This window comes from Rana temporaria, chromosome 3 (genome assembly GCF_905171775.1).
Source record: "Rana temporaria chromosome 3, aRanTem1.1, whole genome shotgun sequence".
NCBI classification, from domain to species: Eukaryota; Metazoa; Chordata; class Amphibia; order Anura; family Ranidae; genus Rana; species Rana temporaria.
The window spans coordinates 55,147,848-55,169,362 of NC_053491.1; the positions used below are offsets into that span (position 1 = coordinate 55,147,848).

At 45.2% G+C, this 21,515-nt stretch overlaps 1 protein-coding gene across 2 annotated transcripts in view; it reads left to right on the forward strand.

Annotated features, from left to right (window-relative positions):
- Positions 1–21,515, forward strand: part of LOC120931296 (CDC42 small effector protein 2-C) — a 31,203-nt gene that overhangs the window by 1,022 nt on the left and 8,666 nt on the right. Inside the window, exons 2-4 of one of the 2 annotated variants that reach the window (XM_040342592.1) lie at positions 7,684–7,770; positions 13,897–13,995; positions 21,345–21,421. In XM_040342592.1, coding sequence (XP_040198526.1) covers positions 7,717–7,770; positions 13,897–13,995; positions 21,345–21,416 — 225 coding nt within the window. In that variant the 5' untranslated portion in view covers positions 7,684–7,716 and the 3' untranslated portion in view covers positions 21,417–21,421. Of the gene's footprint in view, positions 1–7,566; positions 7,771–13,896; positions 13,996–21,344; positions 21,422–21,515 lie in introns of both variants that reach the window. The other variant, XM_040342591.1, reaches the window with a different exon arrangement.

The window sequence follows — 21,515 nt, forward strand, 5'->3', positions numbered from 1 at the left end:
TATTTTTTGCGCTATAAACAAAAATAGAGCGACAACTTTGGAAAAAATTCAATATTTTTTACTTTTTGCTATAATAAATATCCCCCAAAAACATATATGCAATTTTTTTTTTCCTCAATTTAGGTTGATACGTATTCTTCTACCTATTTTTGGTAAAAAAAAATCGCAATAAGCGTTTATCAATTGGTTTGCACAAAAATTTATAGCATTTACAAAATAGGGGATAGTTTTATAATTTTTTTTTCTTTTTACTACTAATGGCGGCGATAAGTGATTTTTTTTCGTGACTGCGACATTATGGCGGACACTTCGGACAATTTTGACACATTTTTGGGACCATTGTCATTTTCACAGCAAAAAATGCATTTAAATTGCATTGTTTATTGTGAAAATGACAGTTGCAGTTTGGGAGTTAACCACAGGGGGCGCTGTAGGAGTTAGGGTTCACCTAGTGTGTGTTTACAACTGTAGGGGGGTGTGGCTGTAGGACTGACGTCATCGATCGAGTCTCCCTATAAAAGGGATCACTCGATCGATGCAGCGCCATAGTGAAGAACGGGGAAGCCGTGTTTACATACTGCTCTCCCCGTTCTTCATCTCCAGGGAGCGATCGCGATGGGGCGGTTATAAACGAATAGCCGCGCCGTCGTCCCGGATCCCGACCCCCGACCCACGTCTAGGCAGGGACGTACAGGTACGCCAATGTGCCTGTACGTGCCATTCTGCCGACGTACATATACATGCGGCGGTCTGGAAGTGGTTAATATTAGGACTAAGGATGAGCTCTGGCGTGTTCGCATAGAACACGTGCAGAGCCCGCCAGGAAGTGTGCACGGCGCTAATAAGAGCCAGGGAGACATTTCACGATCTCCGCAGCCGAGCATCGGGAAATGTCTCCCTGGCTGTGATTAGCACAGCGCCATGCACACTTCCTGGCGGGCTCTGCACGTGTTCTATGCGAACACGCCAGAGCTCATCCTTAATTAGGACACTTACCTGTCCTGGAGTCCAGCGCCGTCCGCAGCAGAGGACGAGCGATCGCTCGTCACTCTGCTGCGCCCCCCTATCATCCTCGGTGAGGCAACCAGGAAGTGAAACGCTCCGGCTTCACTACCCGGTTCCCTACGGCGCATGCGCGAGTTGCGCTGCACCGCTGATTGGCTCCCGCTGTGCTCTGGGAGCCGAGTGTTCCCAGAGCACAACGGTGGGGGGAGGTGACATTCTGCCTGCAGTTTACCCAAAACTGTGTGGCCGGAAGTGGGTGCAAATACCTATCTTTAGACAGGTATCTGCACCCCCCTGAAAGGTGTCAAATGTGACACCGGAGGGGGGGAGGGTTCCGATCAGCGTGAGTTCCACTTTAGGGTGGAGCTCCGCTTTAATATGGGGGAGGGGGGCCCTCAGAGTCCATGTCCCCATCACACACACACACGCACGTTCCTGGTGGAATGAGCTCTTTAAGGTACTGGAGACACTGCAAGCTGGATAATGGAACCGGTGCAATAAGTAGATATTCGCCAGTACACCAAGGATCATCAATTCAAGAAAGATCGCATCACGAAAAATACACTGCTCAAAAAAAAGTGGCATGTAATTGTTTTGGGGGGGGGGGGGGGGGAGTGGAGACTTCCTGTCCCACTTCCTCATTCCGCCGAGAGGCTGGTAAGGCGAATAGCTTAATCGCCTTATTGCAGCCCCTCCCTGTAGGCGAGCGCCTGTCCAATCGGACGGCGCCGCTCGCGCATGCACAGTGGGTGGCCGGCCGTGAAGCCGAAAGCTGTCACTGCCGGGTGCCCACACTAGGAATGAAGACGCCGGCCAGCGTCCCTGGAACCGTGGAGCAAGTAAGTGTCTGTTTATTAAAAGCTAGCAGCTACACTTTTTGTAGCTGCTGACTTTTAATAAACTTAAAAAAAGTCTGGAACACCCCTTTAAGTAGCAGAGGGGGAGGGGTGTATACAGAGGGGGAGGGGTGTATACAGAGGGGGAGGGGTGTATACAGAGGGGGTTGTTAATCAGTTTCAGCTGCTTTGCTGTTTTTTGAAATTAGCAACAGGTGCACTAGATGGGCAACAATGAGACGACCTCCAAAACAGGAATAGTTTTTCAGGTGGAGGTGTCTGATATTTTTTTTTTTCCTACTCATCTTTTCTTACTGTTTTTCAGTAGTTTTGCATTTGGCTAGGGTCAGTGTCACTACTGGTAGCACAAGGCGATACTTGGACCCTATAAAGTTTGCACAGGCAGTCCAACTCCTCCAGGATGGAACATCAATACGTGTCATTGCCAGAAGGTTTGCTGTGTCTCCCAGCACAGTCTCAAGAGCATGGAGGAGATTCCAGGAGACAGGCCGTTACTCTAGGAGAGCTGGACAGAGCTGTAGAAGGCCCTTAAAGTGGTTGTAAACCCTGGTGGACTACTTCTACCTATAGGCAAGCCTAGAATAAGGCTCACCTATAAGTAGTGAAAATATCTCCCAAACGTGCGCCGTTTAGGAGAGATTTTACTTGTAGTCCGCCAAAATTCTTCACTGCGCATACGCGGGGAAGAAACGAAACTTGGTGCCGTTTCTTCCCCAGCCTGAGCCGTAGATTGCGGCTCCCGTGCGTGGGAGTGACGTCACGCGGCGAATCGCAGCGCCGTAGTCCGTGTCCCGGAAGGAAGAAAAGACAAAGGATGGACTCTGGGGACATCGCTGGAGTCTTTTGCAGGTAAGTGGCACAGAATGGGCGTTGCATACTAGCCCATTATGCTTTTCATTTGCAGGCTGCAGCAGTGAGTTAATAAAACCCATCAGGGTTTACTTCCTCTTTAACCCATCAGCAGGACCGGTATCTGCTCCTTTGTGCAAAGAGGAACAGGATGAGCACTGCCAGAGCCCTACAAAAATGACCTCCAGCAGGCCACCAGTGTGAATGTCTCTGGCCAAACAATCAGAAACAGACTTCATGGGGGTGGCCTGAGGGCCCGACGTCCTCTAGTGTGCTCTGTGCTCGCTGCAGGACACTGTGGAGCTTGATTGGCATTTTCCATTCAACACCAGAAATGGCAGGTCCGCTGGTGCCCCATGCTTTTCACAGATGAGAGCAAGTTCACCCTGAGCATATGTGACAGACGTGAAAGTGTCTGGAGAAGCCGCGGAGAACTTTATGCTGCCTGTAAGATCGTTCAGCATGACCAGTTTGGTGGTGGGTCAGTGATGGTCTGGGGAGGCATATCCATGGAGGGACACACAGACCTCTACAGGCTACACAATGGCACCCTGACTGCCATTAGGCATCAGGGTTTAAATTAGAGGTCGACCGATATATCGGCAGGCCGATATTTGGCCGTTTTGGAGAAATCGGCATCGGCCGATTTTTAGCCAAAATTAGGCCGATATTTAACATGCCACGGCTCCGGAGCTAGGCCGAAGCTGCGGCCTTTCCTGATGCTGTGACTGCGGCGGCAATCCGCGGATTGCTGCCGCGGTCACAGCATCGGGAAAGGCCGCGGCTTCGGCCTAGCTCTGGAGCCGCGGCCATCTTGGTACACCCAGCGCGGCAGCCAACCAGCGAGCCTGTAACAGCCAATCGGTGGCCGCCGCTGCCGACATCCTCCACTGTAAAAAAAATAACGTCCCCTGACATGCTGCGCGCCCTGCCTCTGTCTACAAACCCCAGAATGCAGCGCGGGCCAGTAACTGCCAGCCCGCGCTGCATTCTGGGGTTTGTAGGCAGAGGCAGGGCGCGCAGCACATCAGGGGGCGTTCTTTTTCAGAGTGGAGGATGTCGGCAGCGGCCGCCGCCGATTGGCTGTTACAGGCCCGCTCTGCATTCTGCGTATTGTAGACAGAGGCGGGTCAGCACGTCAGGGACAATGGAGCTTTCTTGTGCTAGGAGATGCCTGGAGCGCTTTGCTGGTGGGCATTGATGAGGTGGCAGTGAATGACATAGGGCTGCACTGGTGGGCACTGATGTGGTGATGCACTGGTGGGCACTGATGTAGTGATGCACTGGTGAGATGCAATGATGGGATGCATTGGTGGGCATTGATGAGGTGGCACTGATGGGCTGCACTGGTGGGCACCGATAGACACCAATGAGGTGGCACTGATGGACACTGATGGGCTGCACTGGTGGGCACTAATGAGGTGGCACTGATGGGCTGCACTGATGTGACACTGACAGGCTGCACCCCACCTCTCCACCCTAGGTTTTTGGAGATGGGGGGAAAAAAAATCGGCCTCAAAAATCGGCAACACATATCGGCCATCGGCCGCCCCAATTTCCAAATATCGGTTTCGGCATCGGCCAGAGAAAAACCCATATCGGTCGACCTTTAATCGTGATCTTCATTTTATGCAAAAGAATTGCGATTCTCATTTTTCCCAGAATCGTGCAACTCTAGCAGCAAGTGCATGTTGTGTGTTTTAGCCTAGGTTCACACTGCTGCGAATTAAAAATCGATTTTTGTCGCGATTTTGGCCGCAATTTAATGTAAATCGCGTCCCGAAATCGCAAAAAGTAGTACAGGAACTACTTTTTGAAATCGCAGATGCGGTGTCGCACTGATTAGGACAGTGTCATTGCCGGCAAATGCCGCCGATTTGAGATGCGATTTGACATGTCAAATCGCATCTCAAATCGTTCCAAATCGTACCCAATGTGAACCAGGGCTTATAGTGTGAATGAGTCCTTAGGGATTGTTGCCATTTATTCGTCGAGCTGCATTTATCTACATACCATACATGTGTGATGAAGTGAATCGGCTACAAAGAACACCATTGTAGGATGCTGGCTACAAAACAATCCTGCTGGTGGCGTAACAAGCAATTAAAGTGGAACTAAACCCACCAAATAAACACTTCCCCCAAAACACCATTTGACAGACTTTCAAAGGAACAGGCTCTGCTGGGAAGCTCCACAAGCTTCTCTCCAGTCATTGCTCCATGCCCATCAGGTGCCAGCCCAAGAAAGCCTGTCCATGCTCCATGGCCTACACAAGTGAAATAAATGTCCACAAACCGATTAACGTCACTTTTGAAAATAAATTGAGCCAGCGCTGTCACAAAAGAAGCCCCCACTTACAGGCTGCCCTAATGTCTCTACAAGTAAGGCCGTGAAATGGATGAGAGGTCTGTCAGTCGAGACCTCTTTTATGTAGTGTGACCAGGCATCCCCGGTTTGAGGACACTGTCCCCGGACCAAGTCTGTCCCCGGATTGGATTTGGGCTGGGGCAATTTCAAAGACTAATAAAAAAAAATAAAAAAAAATCTGAATTGCACACCATTATCTGTGCCTCTTTCTGATGATCATGTTCTGGTCGGATAGGAGGGAATATTTCTTCAGTTTCAGGTGCATGCCCATTCAGCTCCGCTCGCATGTTCTGCCTTGGTTCAAGTCCCGGCCAGCCGCCTGCCTATTTCCTTGCCTTCCCTGGCGCAGTGAACTTCCCCCACCCAGTAGTAGCCGGGGCCCGGAGAGTAAGACTTGACAGGCTGTGAGGCTGGTGGCAGTGGCAACGGGCAGAGTCGCTGATTGCCGCCATTACTAGTAAAAATTAAAAAATGTCCCTGGATTTTGTTCTAAAAATCTGGTCGCCTTACTTTTATGGTAATGCTGGATCAGTTAAGTTTTATTCAAATGTGATTTCATCGGCGTGTGCCCGTACCTCTCTTTTCAGAGATTGAGCACCCCTGATTAGAATCCCATGGAACTCTTCACACCAGTCAGTTGCTTTTTTTTAGGCTGCATTCACACCTTGGCGTACAAAATCTGCAGCGTTTTGTCCCGCGAATTGCGGCCACAAAACGCTGCGATTGTGAATGCAGCTTACCCCCTCTATGGAGATGGTTCACATCTCCTATGCCGAAAGCCGCCTGAAAAAAAGGTCCGGGACTTGTTTTCAGGCGGCAGGCGTTCGGCGTGGAGATGAATGAATGACTTTTATAGCGCAACTCATGCGAACTGAATCGCCTCTGGGCGCTTTTTCCAGCCAGATTCTGCTTGGCTGGTGCGGTCATTTTACCCCATAGGATCGTGACACGCTTGGGACACAGTCATACACACAGATATACATATATATACTGGGCCAATTTGGACAAGATCCAATTTACCTACCAGCATGTCTTTGGAGTGTGGGAGGAAACCGGAGTACCCGGAGGAAACCCACGCATGCACAGGGAGAACATGCAAACTCCAGGCGGATTGTGTCGTGGTCGGGATTCGAACCAGCGACCCTTTTTGCTGCTAGGCGAAAGTGCTACTCACTGCACCACTGTGCAGTGAGTAGCACAGTGGTGTGAACCATCTCCATAGAGGGCAATGTGAAATCATCCCTCCAGCGTCTCAGGGGCTGCTGCGGCGTCGCACTACAGGCGTATATACGCCTAGGTGTGAACGGGGGCTTAAGGCTGCATTCACACCTGAGCCTTTCAAAGTACCGCGATTTTGTTCAGTTCACCAATGTAAAAGGCAGAAAAAATGCCTGTAATCTGCTCCAAAGAAGCTCATGTTTTTTTGAGCTTGGGGTGTTTTTCAGGCATTTTGCTTCAGGTGACAAAATGCTGATATGTGAACAGGTGCCATTGAAATGAATGGAATTTTCCTTTTTGGGCGTTTTACAAGCTTTTTATGAGCTGAAAACACTCACATGTGAATGCCGCCTAAAAGTCCAGCTTGGTGCATATTTAGAACTAGGGATCGACCGATGTAGTTTTTTAGGTGCTGATATGATACTCCAATATAAATATAAATTATATATACACGCACATATACATTTTTTTGTTTTTTTTCAGGTCGATATTCTGTACATTTAACATTTTTATATTGTCTTCCCCTTTTTATTATTATTAGTTATTGCTGTCACAAGGAGTGTAAACCTCCCTTGTGGCAGTGACAGGTACTCCCATATGGAGAAAACAAGGGGCCTACAAGACCCCCAAACCCCTCTACTGCACTTGAAAGTATTCAAAACGTCATGACATCGCTTCCGGGTTACTAGATCCAAGACCCAAAGGAAGCATCGGCTTTCTTTGGCCAGCTGGCAGACGTGCCAGCTGGTTGCTTGGGCCTCCCGGTGGGATGGGAGAGCACAGGCAAGCGGGGAGGGAGGGGGATGTCCCCTCCCGCTGCTTGTATTAAGTCGAGCGGCTGCTGAGCCTCATCGGTTGTTATTACAATAAAGCCGATTGTCCGCTTTAAAGAGCGTTACCAGGGTAAAATCCCTTGAAGTAATATCGGGTATGTTTGTTACTGATACTTCCAAAAAAGTGAATATCGGCCGATTTCCTATTTAGAACCATACCAAAAAACGTAGCTTCCCCATTGAAAATAATTGAAAGCACATTAAAAACGCACCCGCGGTTGTGTTTGTGCTGCGTTTTTTTTTTTATTTTTTTTTTTTTTAAAGTCGCGTGTCCATATTTCACAGGTGCATGCTCATGTTGGGCAACCAGAAAACCCAGTGGAAGCTCAGCGAAAAGGTGCATATGCGTTTTTGCAGCAGAGCAGTGTGTTGGCAGCCTTAGAATGTGGATGTTGAATTTACGCTTACAGATCTCGTTTGTTTGTTCCTTTTTGAAGGGTGACAAGCATCTTCATTGATTCACTTTCCGGAGTGTGTCTTCCGGATGAGTTTGTGGTGGCCCCATCGGTGGTTGGGAGGAAGAAAACACTTCTTTTTTTTATTTTGTTCTCTAGAGAGAGGCTGGCTTCCATTTAACCCCTAAGAAAATGACTGAATTTCTCTTCTGCTTCAGTTGCTGCATTGGAGAGCAGCCACAGCCGGTAAGTTAAAATTGTGAAAAGCCTTACACTTATCGTTGGTTAAAATGTTAGACTGGACTTCCAGATATGTAAAGCTGTAATATAGGGATACGTGTACTAGAACGGTGCGTTTGAAATGTTGATCTCTAAATACTCACCCACACACTCTTGCACAACTGGGTGTAGTCAGCACTTTTGTGCTTGTGCTGAATATGCTGCCCATTGCTGGATTCAGAGAAGGGGCACATTGGGCACATGTGACCGGTGACACCTTTTTTTTTTTTTTTTGTAAAGGATTTTTCTGTTTATAATCAAACATACAATAAATGGAGGAAAATGTGGTGCTTGTATTATATACTGTAGAAAAAACAAACCCACCTATATGCACTGTTTTTAGGCCTCGTGTACACAGTTTTTACCGCTGTGTTTTTTTGTTTTTTTCCTGCCATTTTATGTGTCCATGCACACAGGCTGATATCTGCAGTTTTTTGGCAGGGGAGTTTTCGAACTGGACAAAAAAAATCCAGAACTGTTGGGATTTGAGAATAGGTTTGCAACTGTAATGCCGCGTACACACGATCGTTTTTCGGCATGAAAAAAAATAACGTTTTTAAAAACTTTGTTTAACCACTTAAGCCCCGGACCTTTAGGCAGCTAAATGCCCAGGCCAGGTTTTGCGATTCGGCACTGCGTCGCTTTAACAGACAATTGCGCGGTCGTGCGACGTGGCTCCCAAACAAAATTGGCATCCTTTTCCCCCCCACAAATAGAGCTTTCTTTTGGTGGTATTTGATCACCTCTGCATATATATATATATATATATATATGATATATATATATATATATATATATATATATATATATATATATATATATATATATATATATATATATATATATATATAAAAAAATTTTCCTCAGTTTAGGCCGATAGGTATTCTTGGTTAAAAAAAATCGCAATAAGCGTTGATCGATTGATTTGTGCAAAATTTATAGCGTTTACAAAATAGGGGGTAGTTTTATTGCTTGTTTTTTTTTTTTTTTTTACTACTAATGGCGGCGATCAGCCTTTTTTTTTTTTATTTTTTTTTTTTTTGCATTTAAATTGCATTGTTTATTGTGAAAATGACAATTGCAGTTTGGGAGTTAACCACAAGGGGGCGCTGAAGGAGTTATGTTTCACCTAGTGTGTTTACAACTTTAGGGGCCTGTAGGTCTGACGTCATCGATCGTGTCTCCCTATAAAAGTGATCACACGATCGATGCAGACGCCACAGTGAAGCACGGGGAAGCCAAGTTTACACACGGCTCTCCCCGTTCTTCAGCTCCGGGGAGCGATCGCGAGGGGGTGGCTAGAAACGAATAGCAAAGCCCTCATCCCGGATCGCTCCCCGACGATTTCCGACCGCCGCATGCACCGGGGGGGGGGGGGGTTCCCGATCGGAGCCGCGGAAAGGCGGGGACGTACATGTACGACCATATGCCTGTACGTGCCATTCTGTGGACGTACATATACATGCGGCGTTTGTTAAGCGGTTAAAATGATCGTCTGTGGGCTGAAAAACGACAAAAAAAAAATCGAACATGCTGCATTTTTTCACGTCGTTTTTTAAAATGTCGTTTTCCGTGTTAAAAATGACCATGTGTGGGCAAAAACGACGTTTTAAACCCACGCATGCCCAGAAGCAAGTTATGAGATGGGAGCGCTCGTTCTGGTAAAAACTACCGTTCGTAATGGAGTAAGCACATTCATCACGCTGTAAAAGACAAAAAAGCGTGAATCGTCTTTTACTAAGGCTGGGTTCACACTACGATTTTCCCGTCCGTCAGCCGCATACGATTTCAGTATTGAAAACGTACGGGCCCGGACGGGAAAACGTATACGTAGACAATGCATTGCAAATCGTATGCACTCAGATGCATCCGGGTGCTTACGATTTGCTGGCAAAACGTTTTTTAAATGTACGCAAAACCGTGTTCAACCACGGTTTTGCGGCCGTTTTTAAAACAGTATGGCAAACGCATACGTTTTTCTTTAACATTAACGTCAATGGAAAACGCACATATGTGCGGTTCCATACGTTCCCGTCCGTTTCAGCCGCATACGGTTTTTCATATAAATCGTATGCGGCTGACGGACGGGAAAACCGTAGTGTGAACCCAGCCTTACACGGAATCAGCTAAAGCAGCCCAAAGGCGAATAGAACTTCCCCTTTAGCGTGCCGTTGTACGTGTTGTACGTCACCATGACGTGCTGAAAAACGTTTTTTTTTTTCATGCCGAAAAATGATCGTGCACACCGGACGTTCTAAAAATGCCAGTAGCTGTAGAATGAGTTAGCATTTTCAGCTGTAGTGTTTTAGCTTTATTTAGTAAAATACCGTATATACAGTAATACTACAAAAGCCTATGGCTCAAAAACGTGAATAAATGCCAAATAGCCACGTTTGTCAGTGTTTTTTTTTTTTTTTTTGGTCCTTTTTTCAGGCTCCATGCACGCTAGCGTTTTTTTAAACTCGTAGAAGCTGCTAATTGTTTTCTTCTGTTGGATGCTAAATAGTGTTATCTTATGTGTCCATGTACACTAAAGGCCATTAGTGTTTTTTTTAGCTTCAGCTTCTAGGAGCAGAAAATTATTAAAACATTTTTGTAAAGTCTCTTAGTAGCATGTTTTTCTGCTGGAAAAATGCTCCAACAGCTGTTTATTTTTTTTCTTCATGTACTGCAAAAATGCCAAGAAAATGGTAATGCACCTAAAGGATACTAAAATGCTACCAGAAGCTGGCACAAAATTGCTATCCTAAGCATTTTTCGTCCAGCTTTTTTCTGTTTTTTATATATATATATATATATATATATATATATATATATATATATATATATATATATATATATATATATATATATATATATATATATATATATATATATATATATATATATATATATATATATATATATATATATATATATATATATATATATATATATATATATATATATATATATATATTTTTTAAGCTTATAGTGTGCATGGAGCCATAAGCTTTTATCATAGTTAGAGCGTTTTTTACAGCTGAATAACTCCTCCTTTCAAAGCCTGCAGCTGTAAAAAAAAAAAAAAAAAAAACATCCAGTGTACATGCTTATAACAAGTTTAAAATAACTAAAAACCGCTGAAAGATGCAGCTTTTTTGCGTTTATCAGCATTTTTGAGCTATAAGCTTTTGCCGGAGTATCATATTGGTTAAAAAAAATTATAAAAAAAAAATATGCAGCCACTGAATCTCATTCTCCAGCTTTCCACAGTGAACGTGTTTCAGACCCCTTTCACACTGAGCCGCCCATAGCGTCTGCGGTAAAACTCTGCTATTTTTACCGCTGACACTATGGGCGAATTCGCAGTGTATTTCGGCCGCTAGCGGGATGGTTTTACCCCCCCACTAGCAGCCGAGAAAGGGTTAAAACCGCCCGCAATGCGCTGCTGCTTGCCAGCAGTATAGCTGCACTGTCCCATTGATTTCAATGGGCAGGAGCGGTAAACGCACAGCTCCAAAGATGTGGCTAGCAGGACTTTTTTTTACCGTTCCTGCTAGAGCAACGCTCCAGTGTGAAAGCCCTCAGGCTTTAACACTGGAGACAATGGAGCAGCTGTTTGAGGGCGGATTGCAGGCGCTATTAACGCTATAGCGCCTGCAAAATGCCCTCAGTGTGAAAGGGGTCTTAATAAAGTCCAGTGTGCATTGAGCAAGACTATTGCCTGAATTTCGGGTTTAAAAATAAAACGGGATACAGTGGAAGACGTGCCCTACATGTTTCACTTAAAATTTGCCATCTAGGGATAATTTATATTTTCATTCTGTTTTTTTTTTTTTTGGTTACCTTGTACCCCCTGATGAAGCTCTTATTAGAGCAAAACATGTAGGGCAGGGGTGCCCAACCTTTTTGAAGAGCGAGGGCCACTTAAGCGACTTGGTAACCAGTCGGGCCACAATGAGCGGAGCGGGTGGATGTCATTTCCGTGTCTGCTCTGCATATGCAGAGCGGACATGGACACAGCCCACTATACTCCTTCCTAGACTTCTATTATTATATATTGCAGGTTTGTTGCAGAAAGCTCACCGAACTCGCAGTTAATAACAGAAGTCTATGGCTCAGTGCAGGTAACCCACACGTAAACTGCTCTGCACCTGCGGATCCGTTTGAAAGCAGCCCAATAACCACTACAGCTGTGATTTTAGTAATAAACTTACCCGATGTAGGGTATTCTTTTTTTTTTTTTGCACACATGATTAATTATTGGAGGTAGCAGATGATGCTGTTTAACAATTGCTGAGGGTAGCTTGCAACATAGTTGGTGGAGACTACTTAAGATATATTTCCTTGAGGTCATTTTTTGATCCCTCTAAGATAACTTTTTACTGGTTTGAGTTTTTATTTATTTTTTCTCCCTCTCTTTTTGCTCCGGGGGTCTTCATGCCCTCATCCTACAAGTATAAACACACATACAGTTTTTTTCCCCATACATTTTAATAAAGGTTAATTTGGTCATTTGGTGCATGGATAAACACACTTCTGTTCTGTACTGTTGTTTTTTTTTTTAAGTCCGGTCATGTGATTGTGCCTGCAGGGGAGAGGAGGTATTGCTAACAGCTAGTCTATGGGTAATGCCATCGCTGTGAGATCAGGTGACTGGACCCGACTAAAAAATGGGTATATATACGGTGGATCTCTTTTGCACAGGGTGGGCAGGATAGAAGTAGGGGGAGGACATTTTTATGACTGGGCTTGCATTCCACTTTAAAGAAGTCTCCCCAGAATTATATAACGTTTATTAACTCCCCCAAGGGAACCCTATGCACATAGCACTTGGCCCTGGTTAAAATTGGTTCCTAAGCAGCGTTGTAAGCCCCTCTTACAACTCGCTGCTATCCAACAGTGACTGACGCTACAGAGGGCAGGGCATGTTGCAGACATAAACTAACAGAGCATCTGCAGCCCTCCTTGCCATGCATCCCTGTGCCATCTCTGCTTCATTTATACAAATAAAAGGCACACTCCAGCAACTACTATACAAGTCTGTATCTCTGACAAATGTAGTAGTTGCAGGAATGTACTGTTTGCTAAACACAAGCTGGCAGCTGTGAGAAATGGCTTGGTGATCTATTAGTAACAGAATAGAGAGATGGCTGTGGGAGGTTGCGGGCTCAGCCTATTTGTACAAAAAGAGCAGAGGAGGCACAGCACGGCAAGAATGTCTGCAGACTTGAGAGGGGGGGACTGTGACTGTAGTGCTGCTTCTACTGCCCCATAGGAACACCCATTATTTGGTCTTCTGCCCAGGGTGGAGCAACAGTCGGCACTGACAGGAATAAAAATGTCATTTTTAATTCCAAACCATAGATGGCACTGATTTTATAGGAGTGTTGTATATAGGGTTGAAACTGCAGGATCACATGACCGGATTTAAAAAAAGATAAGCATAGAGCTCTTCCCCCCCCCCCCCAACCACAGGGTAGGCAAGATGGGTAGAATAAAATCTCTACTTCAGAACAGTAGTGTTTCTAGCCATGCACCAAATTTTCCTTTTATTAAAATGTATGGGAAAAACTGTGGTTTTCTACTTGTAGGATGGGGGCATGAAGACCCCCGAAGAAAAAAAGGCGGGAGAAAAAAAAATTTGCTTTCAATGGAGACGCTCAAAATTGCAGCTCACCGGTGTTTTTGATCTCCTAAAAAAAATACTGACATTTTTATAACCTTGTTATATTGTGCAGTGTGCATGAAGCCTAAGTGCCAAATGCTAAAAGATTTACTGTGTAGTGCTGCAAAGAAGATTGTTGGTGATACTGCTAAGTATTGTAACTTTTTTTTTTTTTTTTTTTTTATACTGCTCATTGTCACGAACCCCTCCTAAAATAGTGCTGTTAACATTGTAACTCCCAATCCAAATATTTTTAACTGGGGGGAGAGAGAGAATCATGATGGAAAGGCATCCAACATGATCATGGCACCAGATTTTCTTGTACCAAAATGTACGTCTCCAAAAAAAATGTCGGCACTGAAAGGAGGGCAAATACTGGCATGTGGTTGTATAGCTGTATGTATTTGGCATGTTTTACAGTATGTGCTATTCTGATTTCAAAGAGGCGAAGACGGATTGACAGAAGCATGATTGGAGAGCCAATGAATTTTGTCCATACGGCTCACGTAGGATCGGGGGAAGCCAATTCTGGGTTTTCAATGGTAAGCAAAATACTACAGCTGCTTGGTTTAGTGCGATCTTGGCTATGGTAGGCCATAAGAGCAAGGAGAGATTGACTTGCCATGGCCCTCTATAGTCTGGCCTGACTCCAAAATCTTACCAATGTATGTGGATGGATTGGACCATTATTAATTATAGTTTTCATGAACAGTAGCCCTTAAATTGGACCTGAATGCAAAAAAGTGAAGATTGGTATGCTTTAAGGAACATTCAGAAATGTTAATGTGGATGTAAAATAAATATAGATAGATAGATAGATGGATATATATATATATATATATATATATATATATATATATATATATATATATATATATATATATATATATATATATATATATATATATATAATTTTCTGCATTATTTGCAGTAATGTAAAAAAAAACTTTCTGCATGCAGCCCCCCCAAGTCCCCCTAAATACATGCCTGTACATAAGAACAAAGGGCCAGATCCTCAAAAGGGATACGCCGGCGTATCTACTGATATGCCGTCGTATCCCTGTTTCTATCTTTGGAACTGATCCACAGAATCAGTTTCCAAGAGATAGACAGAAGATCCGACATGTGTAAGGGACTTACACTGCCGGATCTTAGGATGCAGTACCGCATCCTCCGCTGGGGGCATTTCGCGTTGAAATGCCGCCTCGGGTATGCAAATTAGATCTTACAGAGATCCACAAAGCTTTTCAGCTTTGTTTTTTCTCCGTAAGTATTAAGTTGCATGTGTAAAATATTAGGGCTGCTTTTACAAAGTGTAAACTGTTTACACCTTGTAAAAGTAGACCCTTCTTACCCGCGACGCTGTTATTTTTAATTTTTTTTTCCCGCCGTATCTTTTTTTTTTTTTTGTGCAATTTTTTTGACCCGGCGCGATTCACGAAGCTCTGCGTAACGTAATTTCACGCTATGCCCGTCGGGAAAATGACGTCACGAGCATGCGCAGTATGTCCGGCGCGGGAGCGCGCCTAGTTTAAATGGGACTCGCCCCATTTGAATTGGGAACGCCTTGCGCCGGCCGGATTTAAGTTACACAGCCGAAAATTTCTAGGTAAGTGCTTTGTGGATCGGGCACTTAGGTAGAAATTTTGCAGCAGTGTAACTTAAATCAGAATATTTAAGTTACGGCGGCTCTTTGTGGATCTGGCCCAAAGCCTCTCCCCCCTCCTCATTGGCTTGGATACCGCAGAGCGAGCCATTGGCTCCAGCTGCTGTCGTTCATACATAGTGACAAGGGGACAGGGCTGTCTTATTGACACACAAAGCAGGGATTGGGAGTGAGCATACAGGAGTGCCCCCATAGTGAGCAGCTTGCTATGAGGGCACTTGACTGTGGGAGGAGCACCAGCGGGGGGACCTGAAAACAGGAGGATTGGTGCTGCTCTGTGCAAAACCACTGCACAAAGCAGGCAAGTATAACAACATATTTATTATTTTAATAAGAAAAAAAGCTTCAGTCAGTTTAATCTTAAAATGTGCATTTTGTCTTGTTTTCCTCCTGAAAATTAGTAATGCACTTCCTGGTATATAAGGATGCCTAAGCACTTCTGTGCCTTCATAGGTGTATATTTGCCGTGTGAAATCAAAGGCACTGCTGCCTCGGACTACTTGGTCATAAATATACAGAAACATGGTCTGTGTGGATGTGGAATTATATTATATTATATTTTATAAGCTATTTAGCAGTGTTCAAGCGGAGTTCCAGCCTTTTTTATGTTTTATTAAAAGTCAGCAGCTATAAAAAGTGTAGCTGCTGGCTTTTAATAAACGGACACTTACTTGTACCACTGTCCAGAGATGCGGCCGCCCGGAGCTTCGCTCGTCTGTCCCCCCCCCCCCCCCCCTTTCCGCCGGCGCCTCCATTTTAACAGCTTTCGGCTTCATGGCTGGGCACTCACTGCACATGCGCGAGCGGCGCTGCGCTCCCTGAGTGGACAGGCGATCGCCTGGGACCTGTCGCGTGTCCCAGGTGATCGCCTACGGGGAGGGGCCGCCTAAGGCGATATGACGAGTCGCCTAAGCGGACCCTGGGCGGAAGGAGGAAGTGGGGCAGGAATTCCCACTGCTACTGAAGCCCCCACCAAATGTGGCATGTAGGGGGGCGAAGAGTGGAGATGTTTACGATCGCCTTGGCTGTCCCGGGACTTTCCCTCCTCATTGGCCTTTCAGCTCCCAGTGTCCGAAGCGCAATTCTTTCTTATGGGAGCATAAAGCATTGGCTTGGGAGCGAGCACGCAATGGTGCCCAGGACAAGTGTCTTTCTCTGGGGGCACTAGTCGAGGGGAGCGCTGGCGGGGGACCCAAAAAAGAGGATCTACTGCACAGAGCAGGCAAGTATAAAATATTTTATTTTTTAAAACAAAAAACTTTTATACCACTAGATTAGTCAACAAAGATATTTTCGACTTGTTATTTTTAACAGAAGAATTTAATATGTTATACTTGCTTGCTCTGTGTTGTGGTTTTGCACAGAGCAGCCCAGATCCTCCTCTTTGTGAACCCCTCTTCAGCGCTCCTGGCTCCTTTTCCCTGTTGAGTCCCCCCACAGCAAGCAGCATGCTAAGGGAGCTGCAGCTCAGCTTGGGTACCCCCAGTGTCCATTCAGCAGCAGGAGCCAATGGCGATTCGCTGCTGTCTCCGCCAACGAGGAGCGAGGGTACTGGACAGCTGAGTCTCTCGTGCAACATCACTGGTTTGAGATGGGCTCAGGTAAGTATGAGGGGGGAGCTGCACACAGAAGGCTTTTTATCTCTATACATAGACTGCATGAAATCTAAAAAACCTTCTGCATTAACCACTTTTCGTCAAATGGTAAAAATAATTCCAATTTTCACGAACGAACAAAAACGGAACGAAAATGTGAGGGAGGCATGTTTACCCACCTGAACTTCCACTTTTCTCAAACCTCCACCTGTTCTTAGCTGAGACACAGGCTCCCTCTGTTTTTCTGGCTGCTGTCTGGGAGTTCTGGAACCATGCCTTGCAAACCATTGAGTATTTGCCCTCCCATAAATGTAGCAGTGTATAGCACTGTGTAAAATAACAGCCTCCCCAGACCAGTTCTCTGCCCTATGCACTCCCTCACTGCCATTTCCTTCCCAATCCCCGCTACATGTTAGATTTTTGCTCCAGCGGTGTATATTGAGTTTGGAAATTCTAGAGAAATGCAGTATTTATCGGCGTATAACACACACCTTCATTTTACGAGGAAAGTTTCGGGGGGGGGGGGGGAAACATACATTTTAAATAAAGAGCTGTGTAATTTGGCCCTCTCTAGCACCTGAAATACTGGCTAATCCTGCCCTCCCCTCTGTAAACTTGCCATGGTTTATCATGGCTGCTGAGCCCTGACACCATGGTTGGTTTACGTGCCTCCGTCATCCGCTGATATCTGCAGCTCTTCTGTGTCTCCCTCTGTCCTCCTGTCGGCTCTTACTAGTGCCACTCTTCCCCCCCCCCCCCAACCGCTGCGGAAAAACTATGTTTTGTTTATACCGTCCCCATTTTTGGATAACGTATCCTAGAGTCTGTTATATATATGTTAGCCTTTCTGGCTGGCATCGGCGGGAATTCTCAGCCCCACCCGCTAGAGCTGTCAGACAGGGAGAGGAGAGAGACAGTGACATCGGGTAGAATTTTTTTTTTTTTGTCATCAAAAACTCAGTCTTGGCAAATTGTTTAAGCCCAGGTTCACACTGATGGCAGGAATGAAATCATGCAAATTCAGCTGAACTCGCACAAGTCCTGAATTCTGTGGGCGATTTCAGAGACCTATTTTCCGGTTCCTGCACGACATCTATGAAAATTGCATTCTGAAGTCTCCAAAAGTAGTACAGATTTTACGGTGTCGCACCGATTCGGACAGTTTCATTGCTGCCGATTTGACATGTCAAATCACTCCAATGTGAACCAGGAATAAATCTCAATGAGGAGAATCCAGCATAGGCTTCAGTTTCATAGAGAGAAGAGAAACCATCGTTCTAATGACCTGCAGCTAGCGGAGGTGATGGAGGAAAACCTACACAATGGGGGTTATTTACAAAAAGCAAATCCATTTTGCACTACAAGTGCAGTCGCTGTAAATCTGAGGGGTAGATCTGAACGGAGGGCAAGTGCTGCTGATTTTATTATCCAATCATGTGGAAGATAAAATGCTGTTTTTTATTTACCTTGCCATGTCCCCCTCAGATCTACTGCGACTGCACTTGCAAGTGCAATTTCATGTGCACTTTGCACTTGTAGTGCAAAGTGGATTTGGCTTTCAAAAACCCGTAATGTGTTGTGTTGCGTATACAATCTGCTGGGAAGATGTGGAAATGGGAAGCATTATTTTTCATCTCACACTCTCTTATGTGCAAAACTACTAGGATATATTTTTTAATAAAAGTAAAAATGTAACAAAAGCCAAAGTTGATTCCGCCAAGTATTGACTTGGGGTGGAGGGTTTTCTACTTCTTTATTTTTTACTATCTTTTGTGCTGCAGCTTTAAAAAAACACTTTGCTTCTATACTTAGGGGTTGATTTACTAATGGAAAATATAATGTGGACCGCAAGTGATCTTCAAGTTCTATATCTGAGGGGAAGCTCTCCTGATTTCAATCATGTACAAGCAAAAATGCTGTGTTTTTTTTTTTTTCCCCTTTCTTCCTTGCATGTGATTGGGTATTCTTTGCAAAGTAAAGCTGTACCTTGTTTAATAAGCTCTGGAACAACTGCACTTGCTGTACAGTATATTTGACTTTAGTAAATCGACCTCTTAGTGTTCTGTTAGTCTCATCAACATCTATTGAGCCTGCCAGTGAAGTTCACCTAATGCAGCCTCGGTGATGGTGTGTGTGGCACCCATGCTGCACTGCTCCTGAATTTGGAGCAGAGTTGTAACTCTCATGTAGTCTCTGCCTGCTTGCACTGCAGTGGGATTAAGAAAAATAGCAGGGGCCATTGTCGCTTCTGTCCCTCCTGATTCTTCTTAGCTAGTCAATCAACACATGGCTACACCTAGTCCTGCCAATTGCTTTCTGGATTAGCAGCCATGCCTCTGTTGACGCCTTGCCGGAACCCTCCCACTATGGCACAGGTGTCAAACACATGACCAGTGGGCCGAATCTGGCCTTCCAGGCCATTTCATGTGGCCCTCGCACCTCTTTTGCAACTGCAGGAGAGCTCCAGCCCTCCTTTGGTCCTACTCCCAGACCCTTACTTTCTGCTTTCAAACACATTCAGCTTCTTCCCAGCAGCAGCATAAGGTAAGCGGGTGCACTGTGATGTAAGGGAGAGTGAGGCTGATGGTGGGGTGGCTCTTGACATCTAATGTAAAGGGGAGGGGGATGTGCTGGAAATCTAATCTTGCACATACAACCGGCCCTTTTGAGTACAATCGTAATGCAGCCCACAATGAAATTGAGTTTGACACCCCTTCATATTCTGTTCTTATGCTTCTGCTTGTTGATCCTCCCTTTTCACCTGGCCTCCGCTTTGCTGATTTTGATTTCCATTGTAAGGGTGACAATATTTTGCATTGTAGGATCTTGAGTCCCACAGCACCCCTTAATGCATGTGCCTGTGAAAGACTGCAGGCTTGCCTAAAGACACTGGGCCATATTCTTAAACAAGTTACGTAGGCGTATCAGCAGATACGCCTACGTAAGTCCGTTTCCTATGTTTAAGTGTATTCTCAAACTGAGATACACGTAAACATGCCTAAGATACGACGGCTTGCGCCGTTGTATCTTAGGCTGCAATATTTACGCTGACCGCTAGGTGGCGGTCAGCGTAGAATATGCAAATGACTAGTCACGCCGATTCTCTAACGTACGCTTGCCCGCCGTAGTGTTTTAACGTCGTTTCCGTAAGCGATACGCGGCGTAAAGATAAAGATGCCCCCTAGGTGGCGTACTCGATGTTAAGTATGGCCGTCGATCCCGCGTCGAAATTTCAAAATTTAACGTCGTTTGCGTAAGTCGTCCGTGAATGGCGCTGGACGCCATTTACGTTACAGTCAAAACAAATGACGTCCGTGAGACGTCATTTAGCGCAATGCACGTCGGGTAATTTACCCGACGGAGCATGCGCATTACGATCGGCGCGGGAGCGCGCCTAATTTAAATGATCCACGCCCCCTGCCAGGATCATTTGAATTAGGATGGCTTGCGCGGGTGGACTTTACGCGACGCCGCCGCAAGTTTACAGGTAAGTGGTTTGTGAATCAGGCACTTGCCACTTAAACTTGCGGCGGAGTAACGTAAAGTACATACGTTTCGCCGCCTTAGATGTATAAGAATATGGCCCACTGTCTGTACCTATAGCAACAGGCAGCCCGAGAGCGACGGAGGCACTACGACCTGCCTCTGCAAAATGATTGAAAGCAGTTTGCATGGTGTGGCATTATGAAATATGGAACATATAATGAATGAAGCAGAGCTCCCATTCCCTGGGTGGTATAGAGGGGTCTATAACGGCATAAAATAACTTCTGGATGTTTTTGAAAGAACCTTTAGCACTACTCGGTCCATGATTATTTGTACTGTAACACTACAAAATGTGGGCAATTTATTAATTCTGAGAATTGTATGAAATGTATGTGTGTGATAGGGCTCTTCCACACTGCTCTTTTGTGAAAACACTGTAAAAAGCGCAAATGCATTTTTGCAGCATGTCTGGTGCAGTTTGCACATGTGTAAAAGTGCATGCGACTTAAACACAACTGTGGGGTGCATTTCTGATGCGTTTTTGCTGTGTCTTCCATTTGGGAAGGTCCTTCTTTCCTTCCTAAAATCCTGCTTCTGTGTAGCAAAAAGGCAACTGACTGGTGTGAAGAGTTCCTTTAAGAGATTAGACCCCTTTCACACTGAGAGCATATTGCAGGCGCTATAGCGTTTATAGCGCCTGCAATCTGCCCTCAAACAGCTGCTCCAGTGTGAAAGCCCAAGGGCTTTCACACTGGATCGTTGCTCTAGCAGGACGGTAAAAAAAGTCCTGCTAGACGCATCTTCGGAGCAGTGTGTTTACTGCTCCTCCACTGCTGCTGCCCATTGAAATCAATGGGGCAGCGTATTGCGGGCGGTTTTAAACCTTTCTCGGTCGCTAGTGGGGGGGTAAACAACACCCCCCGCGCGCGCTAGCGGCCGAAATGATGCGCAAATCTGCCCATAGCATCAGCGGTAAAAAATGGTAGCGTTTTACCGCCGACGATATGGGCGGCTCAGTATCAAAGGGGTCTAATGGTTATGCATTTTTCTTCTGCTTTTGGTAAGGCAGAAAAAAACTAAACTGCTCTTTATGTATATTTATTATTTTGGTTATTTTATTAATTTTTTTTTTTTTTACCCAAAGGGTGGTTCGTTCCAGGATCAGATGAAATCAAAGGGAGGCTATGCAGCTGGAATGTCAGAAGTGTCACTTTAGCAGCTGTATGTATAGTACACATTTCTATGTATGAAGAAAAATATAAGTACTTATTTTTAAGTTGGTAAATGAGTTTGTGAAGCTTTATAAGGGGGTAGC